The 22113-nt window shown below is 42.0% G+C and overlaps 1 protein-coding gene across 2 annotated transcripts in view; it reads right to left on the bottom strand.

Moving 5' to 3' along the window:
* KCNJ3 (potassium inwardly rectifying channel subfamily J member 3) overlaps positions 1 to 13421 on the bottom strand; it is a 114116-nt gene extending 100695 nt beyond the window's left edge. The window contains exons 1-3 of one of the 2 annotated variants that reach the window (XM_082198635.1): positions 11446 to 13421; positions 10398 to 11090; positions 3933 to 4149 (exon numbers count right to left, since the gene is read on the bottom strand). In XM_082198635.1, coding sequence (XP_082054761.1) covers positions 3933 to 4149; positions 10398 to 11078 — 898 coding nt within the window. In that variant the 5' untranslated portion in view covers positions 11079 to 11090; positions 11446 to 13421. The other variant, XM_082198636.1, reaches the window with a different exon arrangement.
* Positions 13422 to 22113: the final 8692 nt, after the last annotated feature.

The following is a 22113-nucleotide window of genomic DNA, read 5'->3' as shown; positions in this document are numbered from 1 at the left end:
TTGAATAATCCCATGCTCAGAGCAAACAATTGAAATGTAACATAAACTGGCTAAGGTTTTAAAATCCAGTGATATTTTAGGAATGAATGAGAAAGAAAATTATCCCATTCCCAAAAACCTTAAGAGCTACTTTGTAGATCATTGTTCCATGCATTTTATATTTTGCTTTAAGGTACTATGCTTTACTATCAGCTAAATAACCAATAATGCTAACCAGTAACTACACTGAATTATTATTTTTTGTATGTTTCAGGAAGTCTTGGAATTACACGCCATAGTCCATTCCTATGCTCTGCAGTATTGAGGTAGTAGTGCTTTGAATTCAATGCTATGTTCCCAATACTGAAATACTAAATAAGTCAGGCTATTTTAGGATTAATTTGCAAATTTAGGATGTGACATAAAGGGCTATGGAAGTCCTGCCCACTTTGCTCCAAATACCTTTGTGTGATAATCCATTGTTCATCACATGGTTCAGGCCTAGCTCTTAATTTTAGCACCAGAGAAATGGGTGCAAAAAAATCACCCTACATGTACAAATTAGTTTCCTTTCTTGGAATAGGTCTCTGCCAAGGCTGTTTTTTTATGTACAGAAAGATAACTGTAAATGTTAAGTGCCTGAAATCTGGAAGTATTGTTTATTACTATGCAGGTGACAATGTCCTACAATGACTACACTGTACATCTACTTATGTGCAAATTCTGCAACAAAAATTGCTCAGGAGGTGTAATTGCAACCCCAAATATCTGGATCAGGGTTTAAAGGCACTGACCTGGTCAATGTAAGAATACATCTATATTACATCAATATTTCGAACACTGTCCTATACCCTTTACCTTTACTCAGTGAATTTCATGGCTGAGTGGCTTTCTGAACCTGAGACTCCCAGATCCTAGTCCAACACTCTAACCACTACACCACACTGGCATGGTGACTTACGCTTCGTGAGGCTACAACCTAAACCTTGGAGTAAGCCCCATTGACTTACTACTGAGTAGACATGCTATTGAAATACGCATAGCACATCAAAACTAGAATACGAATCAATCTGGCTAACCTGATTCAAAAATACACACTCATACCCTGCTCACACACAAAAGCCATTCTCCCTACAGCCAACCAACCACACCCTAAGCCACCGACAACCTCTCTCACCACCAAGGAAATACAACAAGTGAATAGCAAGAGAAGCCATACAAGTTACGCTGACACAACCCCTACCCCAAGTAGAATGATAGAAGCATAACCACCCAACCCCACCCCACTCACCATTCCCCCTCCCCCTCTTCTTTTTTCTTCTTCCTAATTGTTTAAACCAATTCATGAACCAATAACTTCTACATTGACCACTAATAATGAAACATATGTTGTAGATATTTTTCCACATTTATTACGCTAACTTTGTGATATACAAATGACATGAGAAAACTTGGTTTACTTATTTGTATAACATTATTCTTGTTTATAAAACTCAACAAAACAAAACAAAACTAGAATCACAAATCTGAAATAATGAAAACTGCTTCATACCTTTTAATACAGTGGTGGACAACCTCTGGCCTTCCAAATGTTGCTGGAATAGGAGTCCCATAATCTCAGACCACTGGTCATTCCCTAGCAAGGAACTATTTAGGTGCAGCTGATCCCAATCATGTCCTTACCTGCCTGAGGTCACATATGACATCAGGTGTTGAGCAGGTGCTCATAGTTTGGGGAAAACAGCCTCATAGGATAGGATTCCCACAGCTAATTTAAAGGTTTCTTAAATACAGATTCCTTAAGTTTTAAATTAATACCAACTCTCTATAACCCCTATTTTGGAAACAGCCACCCAATGATGCATTTGTTACAAAGCCTTTTAGAACCTAAAAATCAGATTTATTTAATATACTGTAATTAATGTTAGGACTGTGATGCACTTCAAACTGACTTACAGTTTTAAGTCATATGTACAAATGTGAATAAACTATTCAAACGGACTCATTTCTGCTACTTACAGCATTTGCTAGAAAACATAACTACTGGGAGACTGAAATTTACTACTCTTCTCCAACATTGTCTTCTGCTAACTTGTTTTTTACAACTGGTTTAGGTTGCTTTGCTACGCAAACTAAAGAGTGAAATCCTATATGTGTACAATCAGAAAAAGCCCACATTTCATAGGGGCTTATTACCAGGAAAGTATGTACCTGTATAGGCTTACAGACACTGTTTTATGATGTTTTCATATCCATACCAGGTCCACTCTGAGACGTGGCTCAATGGGGTGACAGCCACTTCCACGCCCAACAATATTCATGACTATAAATCAGGATTTCCTTGGTGACAACTGCAACTGTTAAACACTATCATTGTCAAGACATTTAAAGGATGCTTGGTCTCCACGCTCAAAGGAAGGAAATGGCAAAGCTCATGAGTATTCTGGGGCAAGCAGTTCATCAAGGTATCAGAATGCCTACTATATTTACTGCTAAAATTAACTTTCCAAACCTTCTTGGTTTAATGAATGTACACTGAATGAACCTACATTGTAATTTGGATTTAGCTTCCTTACCTATATATCACTTGCCATTTCTCTTCTCTGAAACATAGTCAATAAAATCAATCTGTAGCACAGAAATCCGATGTATACGTCTTCTGCATGAAATCAGTTTCCGTTTTTGTCTCTGTCAACTTACAATACCATCCCTTTCTCCATTAGATTTATTATTAGCTGCCTTTGATTCTACACTCAACTTCAATTCTCCAGCTACAATTGCTAATAACCACACCAATGAGTTTTCTGAGCTCCAGCAGTTTCGCCTTTCATTTCCACTACGGTCTGAATTGTTTTATCCTACTATCAAAAGCTGAACAGGGATACAAAACAAGCAACATCCTAACCCACCAACGTAAGCGGAACTGGTGTGGCCCTCACAGCTCTGGATTTCAACTGAAACAAAACACACCGAGTAAATGGAGGAGCTCATTCGCTGTACTAGCATAAACATATTTGACACACTAGGAAGCAAGTGGGAATAGACCAACCAGAGGGTAAGAAGCACTAACAGGCTCTAAACTGCTCTCCTTTATCAGAGCAGGATATAGCTTGGAGGGATAAGCACGTATCTGTAGTAATATGCTTTGCATAAACCAGACAGGCAACTTTCTCTAGCACTGGAACCCACTCCTTTGTTCCATGCAAGGTTGGTGTAAGGAGATCCAGAGCTAACCACTGCAGATAATTTGAAGGTTGTACGTGTACCCAGAATTAATCCATATCTGCTACAGTGAATGCAAAAGATTATTATTCCTTACATCCTCCAGCCAAATTTCACAAAGTGAGGTTAATTAATTACTTGCAAGAAAAATCCTAGTCCACCTTTCATCATATAACACCAGAGCAGGTTACAGTACAATAAAACCATCAGAACACAAGTTTCTAAAAACAGATTTAAAATACAATACATTTTAAACACTCAGAGGACCACAACCTGGGACTCCTCACTTGTAGCAGCAACAAAATCCCTAATTAATAAAGAGGTGGGGCTCAATTCTACAACCTCTGCACAACTACAATTCAGCTCTGATCTATATTTGTGGTTTTGTAATCTGTATTCTGATCTGAAGTCTCCATAGGAGTGTTTCTGGAATATGGAGGACTGCACACGAAAATACTGGAATTAGAATTCCTATGAATTCCCCTCACCTGCCCAGGGCAGATATATCAGGAACCTATTATCATACTATGTCTAGGATTTGGGGAGGCAGGAAAAGCAATCCAAAGCGTCAACTCAGTTACTCATGTACAACCTACTGTGTGTTAATGCAATATCAACATTAAGAAATAACCTTTTGTTTTATTTGTCTTTAGTGCCAAGGTAGGGAGGAATAATATTTGAAACTAAACACAAACATGTGGTTTGAGCAACTTTGAGATCACTGTACTCACCAGTTGTTTCCACGATGCCCTCTAGGATGACAACAATCTCAAATTGTTCCGTCTGCATGCTTCGTTGAGAAAGGTCATAGAAGGGGCTTTTGGAATCTATCACATGGCAGATTGTAAGTGGCGAAACAAGAAAAAGTTGGTCTGCCCCTGTGCTAAAACCTACATCCAGTTCAAGTTGATCGAGGGGGAGAAATTCACCCTCAGGCGTTTGCCGAGACTATATAAAACATGAAGAAAGAAAGAGAGAGAGAAATCACAAGCTAATACAGTGAGTTTAAAGAGAGTGACAGCAAGTCACATCCTTGCCAACAGTTCCTGCTATCAATCATCCGAGAGAAAATCCAAACAAAAAGATCATGCAGAAATGCTGTTTTTAAAGGGAGGAGGAGAGGAGCCAAACATTACAGAACATGCATGAATTATTTATAAATACATCTTACTATAATTAAATGTTCAGCAGCTCATGAGCTTTGGAGAATTGTTGGGTGTCATAATGTGGTTGCTAAAACAAGCGAAAGAAAAGTGTGTACATCCTTTTTAGTTGTGTCACTGTAGGACAAGAGTCAATAGCATTTTTTTCTGCATTTCTGTAGGAACCAGCCCAGTATCTGCATTATTGGGGAAGATTCCTTGAATGGTTCCGGATCTTGAACATTTGTGTCAGTGTGTGACTGAATGAAACTGTTCCACCATTTCGTGTTCTATTTGGTTGCTATGAAATGGTTCCTTCTTGCTTCAGGTGCTCTCTACCACAGGAGAGTTAAAGGTTCAGAGGGGAAGTAGAGCACAGGAAGGTCAAAAGTTTCCTGGTGGACCTTTTGCAAAGAAGGGCCAAGGCTTCACAACCTAGGAACCTTGCAGTTAATGGGAAATAGAAACTATTCCCTTTCTGATTGGCAACATCCCTAAAATGTTGGCAGGAAAAATAAAAATACTGTCAAACTAGAAGATAAGGAAATGGGGAAAATTAGTCATGGAATCAGAAAATTGAAGAGCTGCAAGAGAGAGAAAGGCCTGAAACCCTAAAAAAGGGTTAGATAGTAGTGTTGGGCAGGAAAGGGCCAAGAGAAGACCACAAGAGAGACTTGGAAGGTGAACATTAACAGTCTAGAATGGGTATAGCTGGATGCATCTACCTTTGTTTATTTTTACTATCGTTATTTGAGGGGGTGTGCTGAAGGACTTCTTATGACCCTTGACCAATCTCTGAAGTTATTCAGACCAAGAACTTGTTGTCCGTTTTCTTTCAGTTCTTTTTATATTCAATAATTATATTAATTTGTCTCTTTTTTTTCCAACGGGCATAGCATGCTTTACATGGTGCTACACCATGTTATTCTCACTATAATGTTGTGAATAAGTTAGGCTGAAAGTTGTTGAAATGCCTAAGAATATTCAGTGACCATGATACAGTGAGAAGTTGAACCCTGAGGAAATACTCTATCTACCACATGCCACACTTTCTATCCTTGGTGAGCGTTTCTATTCATTCCGATATTGCTTCTATTTCTTCCGGCAGCTAGTGCTATCAGGCAGCAACTGTATTCAGAAACATTTGCTACCCTTTCTTGGACGTACAACTACACTTAACATGCAGCAGTATAAGCAGACATTGTTAATTAGGCAGATGCTTTTGGCCATGGGTAGGCAAACTAAGGTCCGGGGGCTGGATGCGGCCCAATCGCCTTCTAAATGCGGCCCACGGACGGTCTGGGAATCAGTGTGTTTTTACATGAGTAGAATGTGTCCTTTTATTTAAAATGCATCTCTGGGTTATTTGTGGGGCCTGCCTGGTGTTTTTATATGAGGAGAATGTGTCCTTTTATTTAAAATGCACCTCTGGGTTATTTGTGGGACATAGGAATTCGTTCATTTATTTATTTTTCAAAATATACTCCGCCCCCCCCCATAAGGTCTGAGGGACAGTGGACTGGCCCCCTGCTGAAAAAGTTTGCTGACCCCTGCTTTTGGCTAAACATACTGCTTTGCTTGAAATATTTTAAAAAAGCAGCTCTAAAACTACAGGCAACTGCCCATGTGTGATCGGAACACACATGACCACTGGCGCATGCACCATTTTCAAAACTGCAAGGCGGCAGGGCGAGGGCTTTAGCAAATCCCAGTAATGTGTACAGTGCCTTGGAACACCACCTCTGTATAAATGAGGAGTTGCTTGTAGTTCATATCAGCTGATAAAATACATGGGGTTGTATTGGGCTAAGTCACACTCAGAGTTGTTCCACTAAAATCAATGGTGCATGGAAAAGGCTGCAATTGAACCACCACCATCCATATGCCAGGCTGCAAAAGGGTTTAGATTGAGCACAGAAGTCCCTACCACTGGATCCTGAATGGCTCCTCACAGCCACTGCAGGCCTGATCATTATGCCAGACTAGAGCTGGCACAGGGATCTGGCCCAATCCACCTGCTCCCAGCAATCTATCTACGAGGAAGCAGAAATGGGGAACTTAGGACTGCTCTGTCATACTCTGAATATGACATATTTGGATACAACCCAACTATTTTCATTAATATCATTCCTGGGGATCTTAGTTTCTTTCTTTCCATATTGTTTCCTTAACTTCAAGGGAAACCCCACCAAACTGAATGACAACAGCGTGTGAACGTTGCTGTATCCTTGCCTGGCCCTATTTATTTCACAAGGGTGTGAATAAGAGAACCCACCAATTAAAGCCATTCCTGAATTGCTGATTGGGTATAAATTTTAGAACACATTAATACGTTTTACAATAAAATAGAACTAACCCCACTGCAAGGCTCCATCTCCCTGTATGCAATTCATAGCTGTCAACGTTTTCCTTTTTTAAAGGGACATTCCCTTATTCCGAATAGGATTCCTCGCAAGAAAAGGGAAAAGTTGACAGCTATGATGCAATTTACTTTCTAACTCAGGCCCTTTAGGGTGAATCTCTCTCTTCATCTACTGTTAATACCTAGCTTCACAAACTATACCACCCAAATTAAGGTGCCATTCACTGTGATTCATGTTTTCTGAACCTTGCTTCACCAACATGACAGTGTTTTCTTTATTAAAAAAAGAGAGAGAGAGTATGAACTGAACATTAAGATGATTGACTGGGTTCCTTTGAGATCTCATACTTGTAAAATAGATGTATATTCTATGCTAACTTTTCCAAATATGGTATCCTTCAAATCCTAATTTGTTCAACATCAAATTATTTTCAACAAACATATATCACTTTGCTCTCTGTAGTCAAGAGATGGGGGGAAAGATATCTGCCACTTTGACATTGGATCTAGATTTCACTTTATTGAATTTGCTGTGATGCTTCTTAAGCAAATTCTTTACTCCACCCTAAAGTATGTCATCCACAATTTACCATTTTCTTTTCTTGGGGCTGTTCAGCAATTCAGCTTTCACACATAAGCATGACATCTGTGCAACTATCGTTCTCTGTTAACGGGCACAGCATATACTACAAAAGTTAGATATTGTACAGATTTAAAATACAACATTAAATTCTTATTGCATTTGGTCTAAATCCCTTTTTCCCCCACCCACACATGTTAGCAGAAGAGTTAAAATGACTATATTCTTAAAGATATTCTGAAACAAATCTACTCACTCGACAAGCGTACACTACACAGCTATGTAGCTGCGAAGTATGATTCCCTTCTATAAAGTTCATCGCATTTTCTGAGCGACTGTCTAACTCTAAAAAGCTGCTTCAGCTGTCTAGTAAATCATATGCAGAGACATCTCAATGTTATAGAAAGCAGCAACTTCATAATGTATCAATCAGCATGGTAATTGGTGTGCGATGCAAATCAGAACTCTGGGAAATAATTAATTTAAATGCAGGGTTGTGCTAAATTCCATCATCTGTACTTCATAATTGGTTATTACAGCCTAATAATGAAAGTCCATTCTGTGGTATATGTCGGTGCCCTCTAGACAAATACTAATGAGGATACTGAACCTGCAATTTAGTTTACTGATTTACATTACTGATAAAAAGCTACTTCTCTACATGGAAGCTGGAAAGTTGTGACTACAATGCTTATTAGTGGAAATTTCCAGATTGGTTTTTTAAAGTATGTCTTGGTAGGAAAAGCTGCAATAGTTCTTCATGCATTTTTTATCACAGTTATGAATTTTATCCTAATGCAGCTATGGGTAGCTTCGCGTCATCTTTTAATAAATAATAGCTTGGGGTATGCTATGTCATGGTCCAATTTCCTAAATTTATTATAATTTACTTTTCATTATTCAATCAATTAAGAACTAGGCGTGTCACTAAAAGTTTCATCGAACCAGTGACTCCTTGAGCGCACAAATGTTTAACTATTGTTGACCTCTTTCTTAATGTTTGGAATTTCTTCACTCTTGAGATGTTGTATTGATGTTCAGGGGTCTGGATTTAATTACTATTAATAAAAGTCCCATCTAGCCTACAGTGCTAAAAAGCAATGTGGGCAACCTACTCGAACCTATATGGAACTTTCTCTTCACAATCTCCATTCATGAGTGACACTAGTACCCACAATGAGAGTCCCAGTGAAGTCAGTGTTATCTCCATAAACTTAAAATGCAATAAGACTGTCAGACCCATTAAGCCTCCACCACAAAGTCTTGAAAGAGTGTTTGGAGAAAAACCTAGCAGAACGCAAAAAATTTTTTTTGTTACAGCAGCCTTCAAAAATTACAAAACCAGAGAAGAACATGTCCCTCTCAGCAAAGAGCTCTTGATTTTATTGTCACAATAGTCTTTCATCATTAATCTATTTTTTATCACCTCCACACTAAGCTTAGCATTCATTTCTCCACTAGTATTTACTCTAGCCATAGTTAGCCCAAACAGTTTGCAAAGCTGCCTCTAATCCCAACTGCAAAATGTGGTTTGGCACTAATTCAGGGTAGTAAAAATGCCACAACAGGTGTAACACTAACTGTAGTTAACTCCAAAATGGAAAGGAAGGAAGAACTATTATCCCTCATGCACAAAGGGAAGGGAGGAGCATGAGAGCTTATAGAGCAGTCCCAACAATTAGGAGATAGGCAGCACTGCATCTCACAAAGCCTCGGTGGCATGAACTGCCCTTATTTGATATTATATAACCATGTACAGTACAGACAGTATTTTAACTGGGTATTTAAAAGGCTGTAGCTATACTCCTGTACACAGACCCCAAGGACAGTGGTGATAATGCATCTATATGGTGCTTTAGAATATTCAAATCACATGACATACATTTAAGCAAGCTAACTGTGTACATAGATGTGGCTGGTGGAGAATATTATTTTGACCTGAGGCTATTGGAGCGATTCTAGATTGTGGATTCTATTTATCTGATCAGTCTTAAGACAGAGGCAAAGCAATATTCTGGATGTAGAAAAAATGAGTCCTTCGAAGGTATATATGACATCACTATCTGTCACTCATACTCCTAAAGTGAAACCTCCACTGAACTCAGTTGACCTTTATGATGTGGGGGTGATCAATATTTTCAATCGAAGGACTGAACTCTGAAAAACATATTGTTCTATTAAGCTCCAGAGAGCAACCATCTTTCCATTTTACTTATAAGAACAGGTGGTTTAATGAATTTAAAGGATTCTAAAAAGGTAACATGCTAGTGGACTGTTTCACACAGTACTACAAAAAGAAGAGGGTAGGAGAAAGTCTTGATTTAAAGGCTGGATGTCTCAGAGAGTTTATTGTTGATTCCAGTTTTTGGAATTTGTCTGTGGAAAGGGGATATGCCCTGAGAACTGGGAAAGATATGAAGGAATTCATGCTTTTTTAAAGAGGAATGAGAGACGGTGCTATAGGGACTACATGGTGGAAGGAACCACAGACAGGCAGGGGATATTTGCTGAAGAGAACTGATGAGAAATGACAATGCAACTGCACTAGAGCTGGAAAAACAAGGAAGGGAAGTGCCGAAAGATCTCCATAGGGTGGGCAGAAAGTAGATTGATCGGGATCTGCTAGGAGATTTGAAATCTGATTGAAAAAGTTTCTTACTCTCATTGCTTAACAACAGCAACAAAATCACTTTCCCCACTAAAATTAAGCAGCTTAAATGAAGAAAGCTATTGAGGAGTGGGCTTCTGTCTGAAATGACTAGGAGCCCTGGAACTGAAAACAAATTCCAAGGCTCAAAACGATACGGGCAGAGGCACCCTGTTCTTTCCTATAAACTGTATGTCTCAGCACCTGGCTCTGGTTGGTAGACCTTGATGTTCTAATGAAAAAGCAAAGCAGATCCAGCAAACATAAAATACAGAAGACTGCATGGAGGCAAAGGAGACACCATAAGGGGTGAGCAAAAGGCAAAAAGGGAGGCATGAATGCTTCAATGAAATCTTGTTTAATGAAGAGAGGTGTAGAGTGCAAACTTGGAAAAAAGGTGAAACATAGAGAGGAACATGCATGTGTGGTTAGCACAGATGACAAGAAAGAGAGCCTTCAACTTACTTTGAGGAGTTTGCAGCGGATCTGTGCAGAGACCATGTGACTGTTGCGGAGGTTGCCCACCCTGAACATGAGGGTGAGCTTGCCATCTCTCATGGAGATGGCAGCATGTTCGCTGAACATCAGCGTCTCTGCCCTTTTCTTAGGTTGGGACATCTTGATGAACATGCAGCCAATGAGAAATGCATCCACAATGGAACCCAGGATGGACTGGAACAGGAAAAGGATGATGCCCTCCGGACATTTGTCTGTAATGTATCGGTAGCCATAACCAATGGTGGCCTCTGTCTCTATGAAGAAGAGGAAGGCGGAGGGGAAGTTGTAGACGTTGGCCACACAAGGAGTGTACTTCTCGTCATGGGCTTTGTTCAAGTCACCTCGCATGTAGGCAATGACCCACCACATGGAGGCCATGAAAAGCCAGGCCACCGTGTAGGTGAGGATGAAGATGAAGAGGTTCCAGCGCCACTTGAGGTCCACCAAGGTGGTGAACAGGTCCGACAGGTAGCGGCTCGTCTCGCTGCCCAGGTTGCCATGCTGAACGTTGCACCGTCCGTTCTTGTCCACAAACCGCTGGCGCTTCTTCTTGTGCGCCGGCGCCTGCTGCTGGTGGAAGCCGGAGCCACTGGACGAGGTGGTCACTACCTGGTAGTCGTCCCCAAATTTCCTTCGCAGTGCAGACATAATACACCCAGGCTGGCCAGTGTCGCCAATCCGCAGTTTGTAGGGTTGGGGGGAAGGGAGGAGAGAAAGAAAGAAGGTGGAAGGACTTGGTAGGTCTGCTGCACCCTTTCCTCTATTCTCTTCTCCAACCTTCCTCCTCTCCTCTCCGCTCTTACTTTTGTTTCCCTCCCCTTGTTTCCAACACACACAAACACATTTGCTCTTTTGGACCACCTTCTTTCTTCCCCCTCCCCACCCCAGCCACCCCGTCTCCCTCTTTTTTTTTGGGGGGGGGGAGAAATCAACTCTTCCTTCCCCAACTCAAACCCAGCAGGACCCCGCCACGTACAGGAGGAGCAGGGGTATCACCATCACCTTATCTTTTTACCTTCCAGCAGCAGGCAGCTCAATCGGGCATCGTCTTCCTCTTCCTAATCCGCTCCTGGAAGTTGCGCGGGTGGCGGGGGGGGGGGAGGCGAGAAGAGAGGCGGCGGATTCGGCGCAAACTAGCCGCAGTCCGCCAGGCGGGCGGCCGCTTTTTGGCGCCCTTTCCTCGCCTCTCGCGGGCACAAAGGCATCGCTGGGCAGGTCCTCTTCTTCCCCACCAGCCTCCTCCTCCTCCTCCTCTTGCCGTCCTTCCTCAGAAGCGGGGGGGGGGGGGGCAAAAAACACCCCGAGAGCGAGCTGCCTCGTCGCGCCTGAGGAGTTGCTCTGTGGGTGCGCGCCGCGTATGGCGTGCGTCCCCGAGGGAGAGAGAAGGAGAAGAAGAGTCCCTCAGCGGCGCCTTGCCACCAACTGGGGCGCAGCAGCCGCGGCTCTGCTGCCACCCATTCCTACGGCTTCTTCGCCGCCGAAGGAGCTGCGTGTAAAAATAACATTAAAAAGAGGGGGGGGGCGCAGAGAGAGAGAGAGTCCTTCCCCTCTCGAGGCTGCTTTTTCGCCTTTCCCCTCCCTTCCACCCGCTCAGCGCTAAGCGAATGGATCAATCCACGTTGCTCTCTAGCTCAGCCGCCCTTCAGGCTGCGCGGAGGAAACGACTCGCGTGGGTTTCTTCCCCCTCCTCATGCTCGTGGGAGGCGGGAGTTGGCGCGGCGGCAGAAGACGTCTCTGGCTGCGCGCGTGAGTTACTGCCTGCGGTCATCTGCAGACCTTCTGCTTTAGCCCCGCCTGCCCCTTGCCTTCTTTTCCCGCCGCCCGCACCGTTCCGACCCTTCATATAGCGCCGAGGGACCGAAGGAGACGGCGGCGGCGGCGTCGAGAGTGCCAAAGGCTACCCCTCCCTACCCTACCCTGGGCGCCCTCGCCTCGCCCACCACCTGGCTTTGGCCCCGAGGCGCCGTCTCCGCTGCCCCGCGCGCACACGCCCACTTCGCCCCCCCGGGGCAGACCTCGCTCCCGGGGAAAGAGAGAAAGAAGCCACGGCGGTCGCCCAGGAGGCCGGTGTGTGCCAGCTTGTACGGCGGAGCAGTGGCACTTACAGGGGAAAAAATAGCATAGATCGAAATGTGTGCACAGGGGAAGCTTGAAGTGGGAAAGGATTAGACGCTCGCCAATGCAGCAGAGTCACCCAATGGAGGGATCTGAGGGGGTGCCGTTGGTGGAAGTCCAATCCTGCCTAATAATATTGAGAGATCTTGCCAGTTTCTGGGTAGCTGCTCCCCTTCTTATTATTTTTTGGTCACTCTGCCTGTTGCAAACATTGCACCAGAAGCTACCCACTTCCTTAATTTCATCAAAGAAAGAAAGAAATGCTGCAAAATTCCAGCACTGCAGCAGCAGCAGCAGCACTGCTCCATCAGGAACCATGGATAAGTGGTTCCGTATATGGTCGCCTTCTCAACTAGAATAGACTTTCTTGATGCAAAGCGCATAGTAATGTGGGTTATAATTATCACGCTGTGGGACCAAGGCACAAATGGAGGAAGGGTGATGCTAGCCCTAAAGTCTGCTGTGGGCCCAAACAGAGAAGGCAGAGTGAAAGCGGCAGCCAGAAAGGCAGAGAAAGGGGAATTTGGGGTAGAAAATAGGGGCCAGCACGGATGAGACCCTTTTCCCCCTGTGGGGCACAAACTATTTAGTACAGGGAAACCTCTGTGGCGATATCCTGGGTAGGAAGAGCACATGAGACTCCAGGGTGTCACTGCATGTGTGTTTTTTCTCCCCAGAGCAGGAGTGACATCATCATCTGGTGTGGCACTAGGATAATGAATGGACTTTCCTTGCTCTGGCAACTGAATGAAGGAATAATGAGCCTTTCAAGTTTGTTTGGTACAGATTCATGTGAGGAAAATACCAAGCAGAGGCTGAATTCTACTTCACACTAGTACTTTGTATAGTTACACTTTTTTGCAAGATAGTTTGCCTTTCTAATAAAGGTTGGGTTCAACAGGTGGAGTTCCTTTGCATGAGCCTGTAGACCAGGCATGGCTAAACTCGGCCCTCCAGATGTTTTGGGACTAAAATTCCCATCATCCCTGATCACTGGTCCTGTTAGCTAGGGATGATGGGAGTTGAAGTCCCAAAACAGCTGGAGGGCCAAGTTTGGCCATGCCTGCTGCAGACATACTGACCCTATTACATGCTGTTGTGAGAGAGAGAGAGAGAGAGAGAGAGAGAGAGAGAGAGAGAAAATGAATAGATCAACACTGTTTTCTGACCATGAACATGGGGGTGTGACTATGGAGGCTGCCATGATAAAGCTCCTACACTTCAAATTAACACTATACCACAGCAGGAGGAGAAGGCCAGCTTGTTTCATTCCACTTGCTGTTTCATTCACAAGCTGTTCAAATGTCCCAAAAGTGAACAGATGATGACTTTTGCCTCTCCCTTTTTATCTTCAATTTGCCTTTGGGTTACATGTCTGTTTTAAACAAACATACAACACAGTATAGGTATGAAACAACAGCCATTGGTCACATTCGACAATCTCTGATCATTCAATGAGTCCATTGCCAAAATATTCATATATGGTTTTATAAACAAATTATTGATCACTAAACTCAGTTCACATTTCATATTTTACCTAAATGTATGTCTTTATATCCCATACAGTTATTAATTCTGCTTTTTGAGGGTTCTTTACATGATTCTGATATCTGCCAAATGGGAGTCTTTTTCGTTGCAATGTTATTTACGCGTGCTTACCTGGAAACTCAAGGGGATTTCCTCCCAAATAAGTGTACTCAAGTTGTGCAGTCTTTGTCATCTATTTCTTGCACTTATTACATTTCTCATATTTCTGCCCACATACAATCTAAAAGCCCTGCCTTCCATTGTTAAACATGTGGCACAACTTATATGTAAGAAGGGATAATAACGGAAGATTTCTTGGAAGAGTATTTGTGGAATATACCAAATGAAGCGTAGAAATAAGTAATGTACATGTGCAACCACCAGCAACAAATCCCATCACTACTGTACAGTACTCTTTCAAAAAGCAACATCCAGAACACTGTTTTGCATAACATTTCTTTGAGATTAAAAATGGAAAGTCATGATAAAGAGCTTTAGTATCCAAATCACTGATTTAAATTCAGTTCTTACATGTTGTGCAGAACAAGAGCTGAATGCTCATTTAGCACCTAAAAATGAAACAAGCAGATGTTTCACTGATAAAATGTTTATATGCAGTGTCTACAAATACAAAGAGCATAGCTAATGGTGCTTTAACAACACAATTCAGACAATTAGGCTCTACCAATAGAGGGCATGACTGCCGTGTTTAAATCCCAGGTCACTGCATGAAGACAGATCTGTGTCCATTCTGTGTGAGCTTGGCACTTGGTTTCATCAGTAATTTGTGTGCAACTCCTACCAGTCAAAAAGCTTATTGCTTTTTTGTGGATTTGCTGTATTTTCACACATGGAATTAATGCATAGGGTTGTACTATCAAACTGTAAAATGGTAGGGGTTTTGTTTTGTTTTGTTTGTTTTGTTTTTAATAGTAGGCTTAAAGTTACCCTCCAAACATTTTTCTTGGGTTGTGTCAGCCACTGCAGTCAATTGGTATCCAACCAACTCATTCTGTCAGCGCAAAGATTTTGGCTTGTGCAACAGGACTCTCCTCCCCCTTCCTCTCCCCATGCTCCCTGCCAAAACCCCTATAGGGGTTTGGGGCAATGGTTTTCAACCAGTGTGCTGTGGCACCCTGGGGCATCTTGAATGCTGGTCAGGGGTGCAGTGAGCAACACTTGCGTCTCTGCCTCCCCAAGGCTTGCACAGCTGTTTGTTGCAGCAGCCCTGGCTGCAAGCTTCCCAGGCAAATGGTGCCTCTTGGGCTGGCCAGGGGGTGCTTCCCAGGCCTCCGTGGGGCAGTGTGAGGAGGCGTCTCTCTTTGGGGCAAGGGGGCAGCTCAGAGAGGCGAGTGGCGGTGCCAGCAGCTGCCCGGAGAACGCCCAAGGGGAGAGGAGAGGATGCTGAGGGAACACTCCACAAGGGAGGGTGTTCGCAAAAGTGTGAGAGGCTGTCATCTCTGCAGGCAAGGGGTGACGTAACTGGGCTCCTGAGCCCCACAGGGGTGCCGCAGAAAGAATGTAGTTGGTCAAGGGAGCCATGGACTCAAAAAGTGCACTGAGATAAGAAGTTAAAAGACGTAACTAAGGTCCAGTGGGTGGAATTCAGTGTAACGCTAAGGAGACCCCACTCAATCATCAAACATTTCTGCTTGCCTGGCGGAAGAATTCCCCCCCCCCCCATACACTGTCTTGTGGGTTCTCCCAACCCACTCAGGTGGGGAAACAGGGAAAGAGAGGAGCAAAGCCCTGTTGGGTTAGCAGCACTCCTTGCATGGGGTTCTGCCAGGGAAACCTGTTACTTGAATCTACCTCATTAATGTCAGTGGGTCCATTCTCAGCAGGACTTCCTATCACACTATTGTTGTAAGCCAAAAATGGCTTATCTCCTGAGTTTATGCCAATAAACCCAGAAGCTTGAGAGGTTAGGAATCCAACGTTTATTGCAAAGCAATAGGTTACAGTTGAATTGTTCTGCAAAACTGCAACCCCACCTGATGGTTCAGGCAGTGGTATTTATAAAGTTTCAAACAAAGCATTTCAGTTTTCACCAGTCACATATGCACAATAAGCAGTGGCAACTGATTCAGGGTTGATTCTCACTGTGATCTGTTACATTGTATTAATATGCATGTTGGGAACCTGTGTTACGTGTAGCCATTTGCACCATGTAGCAATTGATGTCCTAGCTTTCAGCTGTATATTTATGATGCACATATTACCTGTATTTCTGCTCCAATGGGGTGGGGGGCGTCAACTTGCAAAATCATCAGTTCCTTAAAGCTACAGGTTACCATAACTTCTCTAATAGAAGCGCACTCAAAGATTTCCAGGGGTACGCATTATCACATTTATTTTGACACTTTGGGCCGCCACCACGCTATTATGAAGCACTCTCTCACTTATAAGACAACTGTACCTATTTTCATATGCTATATAATATTGGAGAATATTTTTATTTGAAATTTGGGTTTTTTAAAGTTTATGCAGGGCTTCCCCCCCCCAAAAAAAAGTCTGTTTAAGGTTCTCTCATTTTGACTCAATAAAATCACCATTTTATAGTTCAAATTGAGGAAAATAAATACAGTAAATGGAGAAAAGTACAAAGATTCACAAAATGCTTAGGGGTATGCGTACCCCTGCTTCCCCCCAGAAAAAAGCACTGGATTTATGAATCTGCAAGCAGACTTACTGGAATCTACATTACTCTCAATGTTTCATTGAGGAAATGTACTTTAACTTAAGTAGGGCCAGGCAACAAATATTCTATTTACATGCATTCCTGAGAACAGCCAATATCTCACCTAGTATAATGCAGCTTGGGCTGCAACATGCATGCTTAAGAACGGCGAACTGCTTGTATAGCCTTAAGACTAAAGCTGTGTTGCAGTGTCCCTACAAGTAGGACATACATATGGAATCCCTTCTAGCATGTGCAACTGAAGTGAATTGTCAGCAATAACTTTATTCTACAGCATTGTACTGCCAGCAGAACAGGACAAAATCTTTTAAGGCAGAAATATTTTTCTTGACATATAGCTGAACCAGAAAAGATGGATTTCAAGATGGAATTGCACCTGTGAGGGCTTTACATATCCAAAATATGATGTAGTATTTAGCCCGTGGATCGTGAACATGTATATTTCTTTTCCTAAACTACATGGAATGATGATTCCCTTTGTGTTCAGGCAGTGGCTAGGGATTACAAAAGTGGTAAAATAGCTTTGTGATTAGCAATGATTTGTGGAGAGATAAAGGTTTACTTCAGAAAATGGGAAAGGGCCCAATAAATCACATTACTATTCAAGATGGTTTTGTTCTTGATCAAAGCTGGTAAACTGGTTTTTGTAAGGAGGATTCTGAGAAATGCACCAGTAACCCTGCATTGTTGTCGTAATGACTGCAGCAGCACTGCTGCTTTGGAAAGATCTTTTGAGCAGACCTTGCTAAGACTCTGGCTTGCTCCAATTTTCAGCTCTGTTTCTGAGTTTCTTTTGTTGATATGCTTTGAGCAAATTAACAAGCTCATAATCACCAATAACAATGACATTACCGTAGTATAAACTCATTTCGGTGAAATTAAACTTGGAGGAGAGGATAATTTTTCACAACAGAAAAACAAACGCCTTATTGGCTTGAAGATGTCAGTATTTCCAATGGTATCTAAGAGTGACTCCTAAGAGATCCGAATGCCAATATGAAAGTAATAAGCTATACTGTCAAAAGGTAAGCATAGCTAGGCACCAGAGCAAAAGTGATGCAGCATTTATGAAAGAGGACTTGTTTACAATGCATTATCAACATAGAACATTTTCTTTATTTCAGAAAAGGTTATATGGAATCCATGAGCAAAGTTCCTTAGGGTGCCTGTTCTATTTAGGCTCAGATGTTAGTGGGGTCAATAGAAGGCCTCTCTGGAAAATCTGGGCTTGGGCAGACTCACAGGTAACCTCTTCCAAAGCTAGGGCTTTATAACCAGCACTTTGCATTGTGCTTGGAAACAAACTAAACTGCTGTATAACATTGTAAAACTGCTGTATAACATTGCTTCCTATTATTCATGAAGGGCCTGCATATTCTTGATGGAACTTGCTGAAATGTGTTTTCCTGTATTTTTGTGTTTTAATGTTTTAAACCACCCTGTGATCCTCAGATGAAGGGTGGTATAGAATTTAATGAATAAAATCATCATCATCAATATCATCATCATCATTTTAAGATTCTGATCCTCATTACATGGTGAAATATTGACCTTTTATGCAAATGTATGTGAGCTGAATTCTTTTGGGTTTCAATCCATTAATTGTTCATCACTTTAAATTTTCCATTACATATAGTTTAATTACATCCCCGCACCTAGTGACTTAGCAACATTAGATGCATCTTTGGAAATAATCAGATCTGCCGGCAGCTGGGAATTATCCCTGTGAGACAGGTTCTTACGTAGATTAAATTTTGAAGACATCTCCACATGGGAAATCTGCCCTAAGGCTCAGATTCTTGCAAAGAAGACATCATTGCAGACAAAACAACTATAGCAGGGTATGAAGAAATAAAAGTGTTGGGAAAAGATATAGCCTTACAAAATTTGATAAATGCCCACACTTCATTTTTTTTCTCACAGTAAATATATGTGCTCTATTCCCTGCCCCTATAGGATTAAATAAAGTAATGAGGATCTGTAACTTTCCTCAATGTATTCCAACAGTGGCATGCTTGGAACGGAGAAGCCAATGGCAAAGCAACATAACTTAATTGCTAGAACAAAGATCAGCAGAGAGACATATTAGAAACCCCAGTGTAAGTAGAAAAGCGAGTACAAATCAAATACAATCCAGAGAAAAAGAGAAGGATTGGATGCAACTCAGCAAGTTTGCTAATATAACAGCCATGAGCACATCTTATTTTACTGCTGCTGTTTCTCATTTCAATTCTGCTATAGTAACCCTGTACTGAACTACCAGAAATCACTTGGTTAGTGAGCGCTAGACTGCTTTGGCCCATAAGAATTGATTTTATTTCCATGGATGCATGTAGATCTGACTTTTGAGAACCGCTGTTCTAATAATCAATATCCATTTTCTATTTCCATGAGGTCACATAAGTCAAATCCACCTAAACAGAGATAAAGAAAAATGCCACACCATGGATATTTGCTAGCAAAGGCAACAGTTATCAATATAAAAGCTGAAAGCCAGGAATACAAAATTAAAATTGCCTTTCAAAGAACGTAAGCTGTGCATAGAGTTAGCATTCAGTATGAATCATAGGGTTATTGCATGCTTAGAGTGTTCAGTGAGAGAAGAGCTATTAATTCACCCAGTTAGTATTCTCTAGTTGGTAAGTTTGTTTACAGCACATCATCTCTCTTAAACATTGAGATATTGGAATAAAATTTGGCCAATGGCTTCAGGACACAATTCTGCATTTCCAGTATGAATACCAGCTTGCCACCCTCCTAAACACATGCACATATCCAAAAGGGAAAGAATTCTACAAAATATATAATAATGCAATATATGTTCTGAAGTAACATAGATACCAAACATTGAAACTGATGGGTTCACAGTTTAGAAGAACTATATCATCAACAAGCAAATGCCAAGTTCAAGTCTCAATATCAGGGTAACTTGTTATCAGCTTACCTTGATTACAACCATCCCTGCCTGGTCTTTCTTGCTTAAAGTTTCCTTCCTTTTCCAAATTTACCTTGCAGTTGTGAGAAGAACAGGTGGGAGGAAAGATCAATGGCAGAAGAAGACCCATCTTAAATTTCCACATTCTTGATGACATAATGGAAGCCTCTGAGCATGTCCAAGGGCTTCTGCTATGGCCACTGGGGTCAATGTGATCCATAATCTGGTACAAACCATCCAGGCAGCAGTAATTGCCATGATTCTCAGCAGGAAGCATGCTTTGTAGCCTCTAGTATGTCACCAAGCATCTAAAGATAGGCCCTCTGATTTTCCAGCATTTCTCGCTACCAGAAGTATTTTGAGCAGTAGTAGACTCTGGTGTTGGTCATTTTAAAAGGTATTCTGGAATACTGTGCCAAAACAGAGAAAAGATATATAGCATTTGTCATACTTAGCTAACCTGCCTCCCTCTTTGTGAAAATGAGTTCTTAATTTGCCCTAATGGGCAAGTGGGTGGTAAACATTTATGGTTTAAGATGCTAAAATGTGTTTGGAAAACACAAGACCAGTGAACCCACTGCAGCTTATGAAAGATATGAGCATAATAACATCAAACAGAAATCAATAGGAGGAGGATGGAGACCAAGGTGTCTCCCATGTGACCTCCTAGATACCACCCACGTGACCTTCTAGATGTTCTACCAGGTTTAGGTTCCACCATCCATGCATTCAGTATGCATGGAAACTAGGCTGCCTCTTTCATCCAAGATCCCAAAACAGCCAATAAGAAAGATCTAGGTAAGACAGAATTTTGGAAGGACTTAGCAAAAAAAGCATAGAATTAATGTCAAGACTTGAACCTTGAAAAAGCACAAGTTATTCCTCATCATGACTTATTCACCATCCACATGAAAAGGGAGCGCTCTTAGCAACCTCAGGGCAACCTCTGGTTTGCAGAAATATAAAAAATCTTTAGGGCAGGGAAGTAGTCCAAGAGCATGAGACTCTTAATCTCAGAGTCAGGGGTTCAAGCCCCATATTGGACAAAAGATCCCTGCATTGCAGGCAGTCAGATTAGATGACTCTCATGGTCCCTTCCAACTCTACAGTTCTATAATTCTATAACTATGGACGAGTCATCCTACTGTCAGACAATCTAGGAGTAGGAACACCGAGGGAAGGTTTTGATTTTATAGCCTGAATAACAATAAGTGAACGCTAAAGTGCAAGGCCAGAATATAGAAAAACATTGTTGATATAAAATATTTTTAATGGGGGGGGGGAATCCAAAAGAATTTGGAATGAGAGGTCTGAAGGGTGGCAACACAAAAATGGGCCTTTTCTGCAGTGGCTCTCTGCTTCTGAAATGCTCTCCCCAGGGAGGCTCCCCTAGTGCCTTCATTGCGTATCTTTATGCACAAGGCAAAAACTTCCATCTTCTCCCACACCTTTGGCTAATTAAAAAAATCTATGACCTTTTAAACTGGGTCCACGTATGCATAATTGTTTTTGTTTGTTGCTATGTTAAGTGTTTTTTACAAACTTCCCTGAGATCCTCAGATGAAGGGCAGTATAGAAAATTAATAAGTAATAAAAATAGGATTTTTATTTTACACAGGCACCAGATTTTTAAGGAGCAACGTTTTCCAAACTAATACTGCAGAACTGAAGTGGAGAATGAAAACCAACAATATGCAGCCTTTACTATTTATAGTTTTCATCATTATCACTTACTAGGCTTGTTTCCAGAAGGGGAAGCTGAAAAGCAGAATACTAAAAAGCTGCATAATGTTGTGGAAGGAGTGTCCGCACTCAACAGTAATAACTAGAGACTTCCAAAATATAGACTGTAAATTTTAGGAGTTAATATCATTTAACTTAATTACTGGTTTTTTATTATTCATAACACACAATAATAAAAATCTACAGCCTGCTGCTCATCCTCCCAGGTCCATAGTCACAATTCTGCAAGGTGACTTTCCCAGCTGTTGTTCTATTGTTGCAGCCTCATTGACCTGCTGTTTGCAACACTGAACGTGAAATAGCCACTGATGAGACCTACATGCTTCAGCAGATTGATAGCGCTACAACTTATCATAAGGTCAAGAAACTGCAGCCGGTCTGGAACAGTGGTGGAATTTGGGCTTTCCAATTTCAGCGGCACCCAGTGTGATGCTAAAAGTCGGCACCCCCCACCTCCCAGCATTGTTTCGGCACCACCTGCAGCACGGCACCCAGCACGACTACAGCGGTAACGCCTCTGTCTGGAAACAGCACAATGTAGAATTATGCTGACAGGAGGGAGACCTTCTCAGCATGTTCTATCCCTGCACAGGAACTTGCACCAGCTGTAGATATGCTACCAGGCCAAATTCAAGGTGTTAGTGTTAGTATCTAAAGTCCTC

The sequence above is a fragment of the Podarcis vaucheri genome (assembly GCF_965113315.1).
Source record: "Podarcis vaucheri genome assembly, chromosome: 1".
In the NCBI taxonomy this organism is placed as follows: Eukaryota; Metazoa; Chordata; class Lepidosauria; order Squamata; family Lacertidae; genus Podarcis; species Podarcis vaucheri.
The sequence above is the reverse complement of the archived record's forward strand: the minus strand, read 5'-3'. Positions and strand labels throughout refer to the sequence as shown.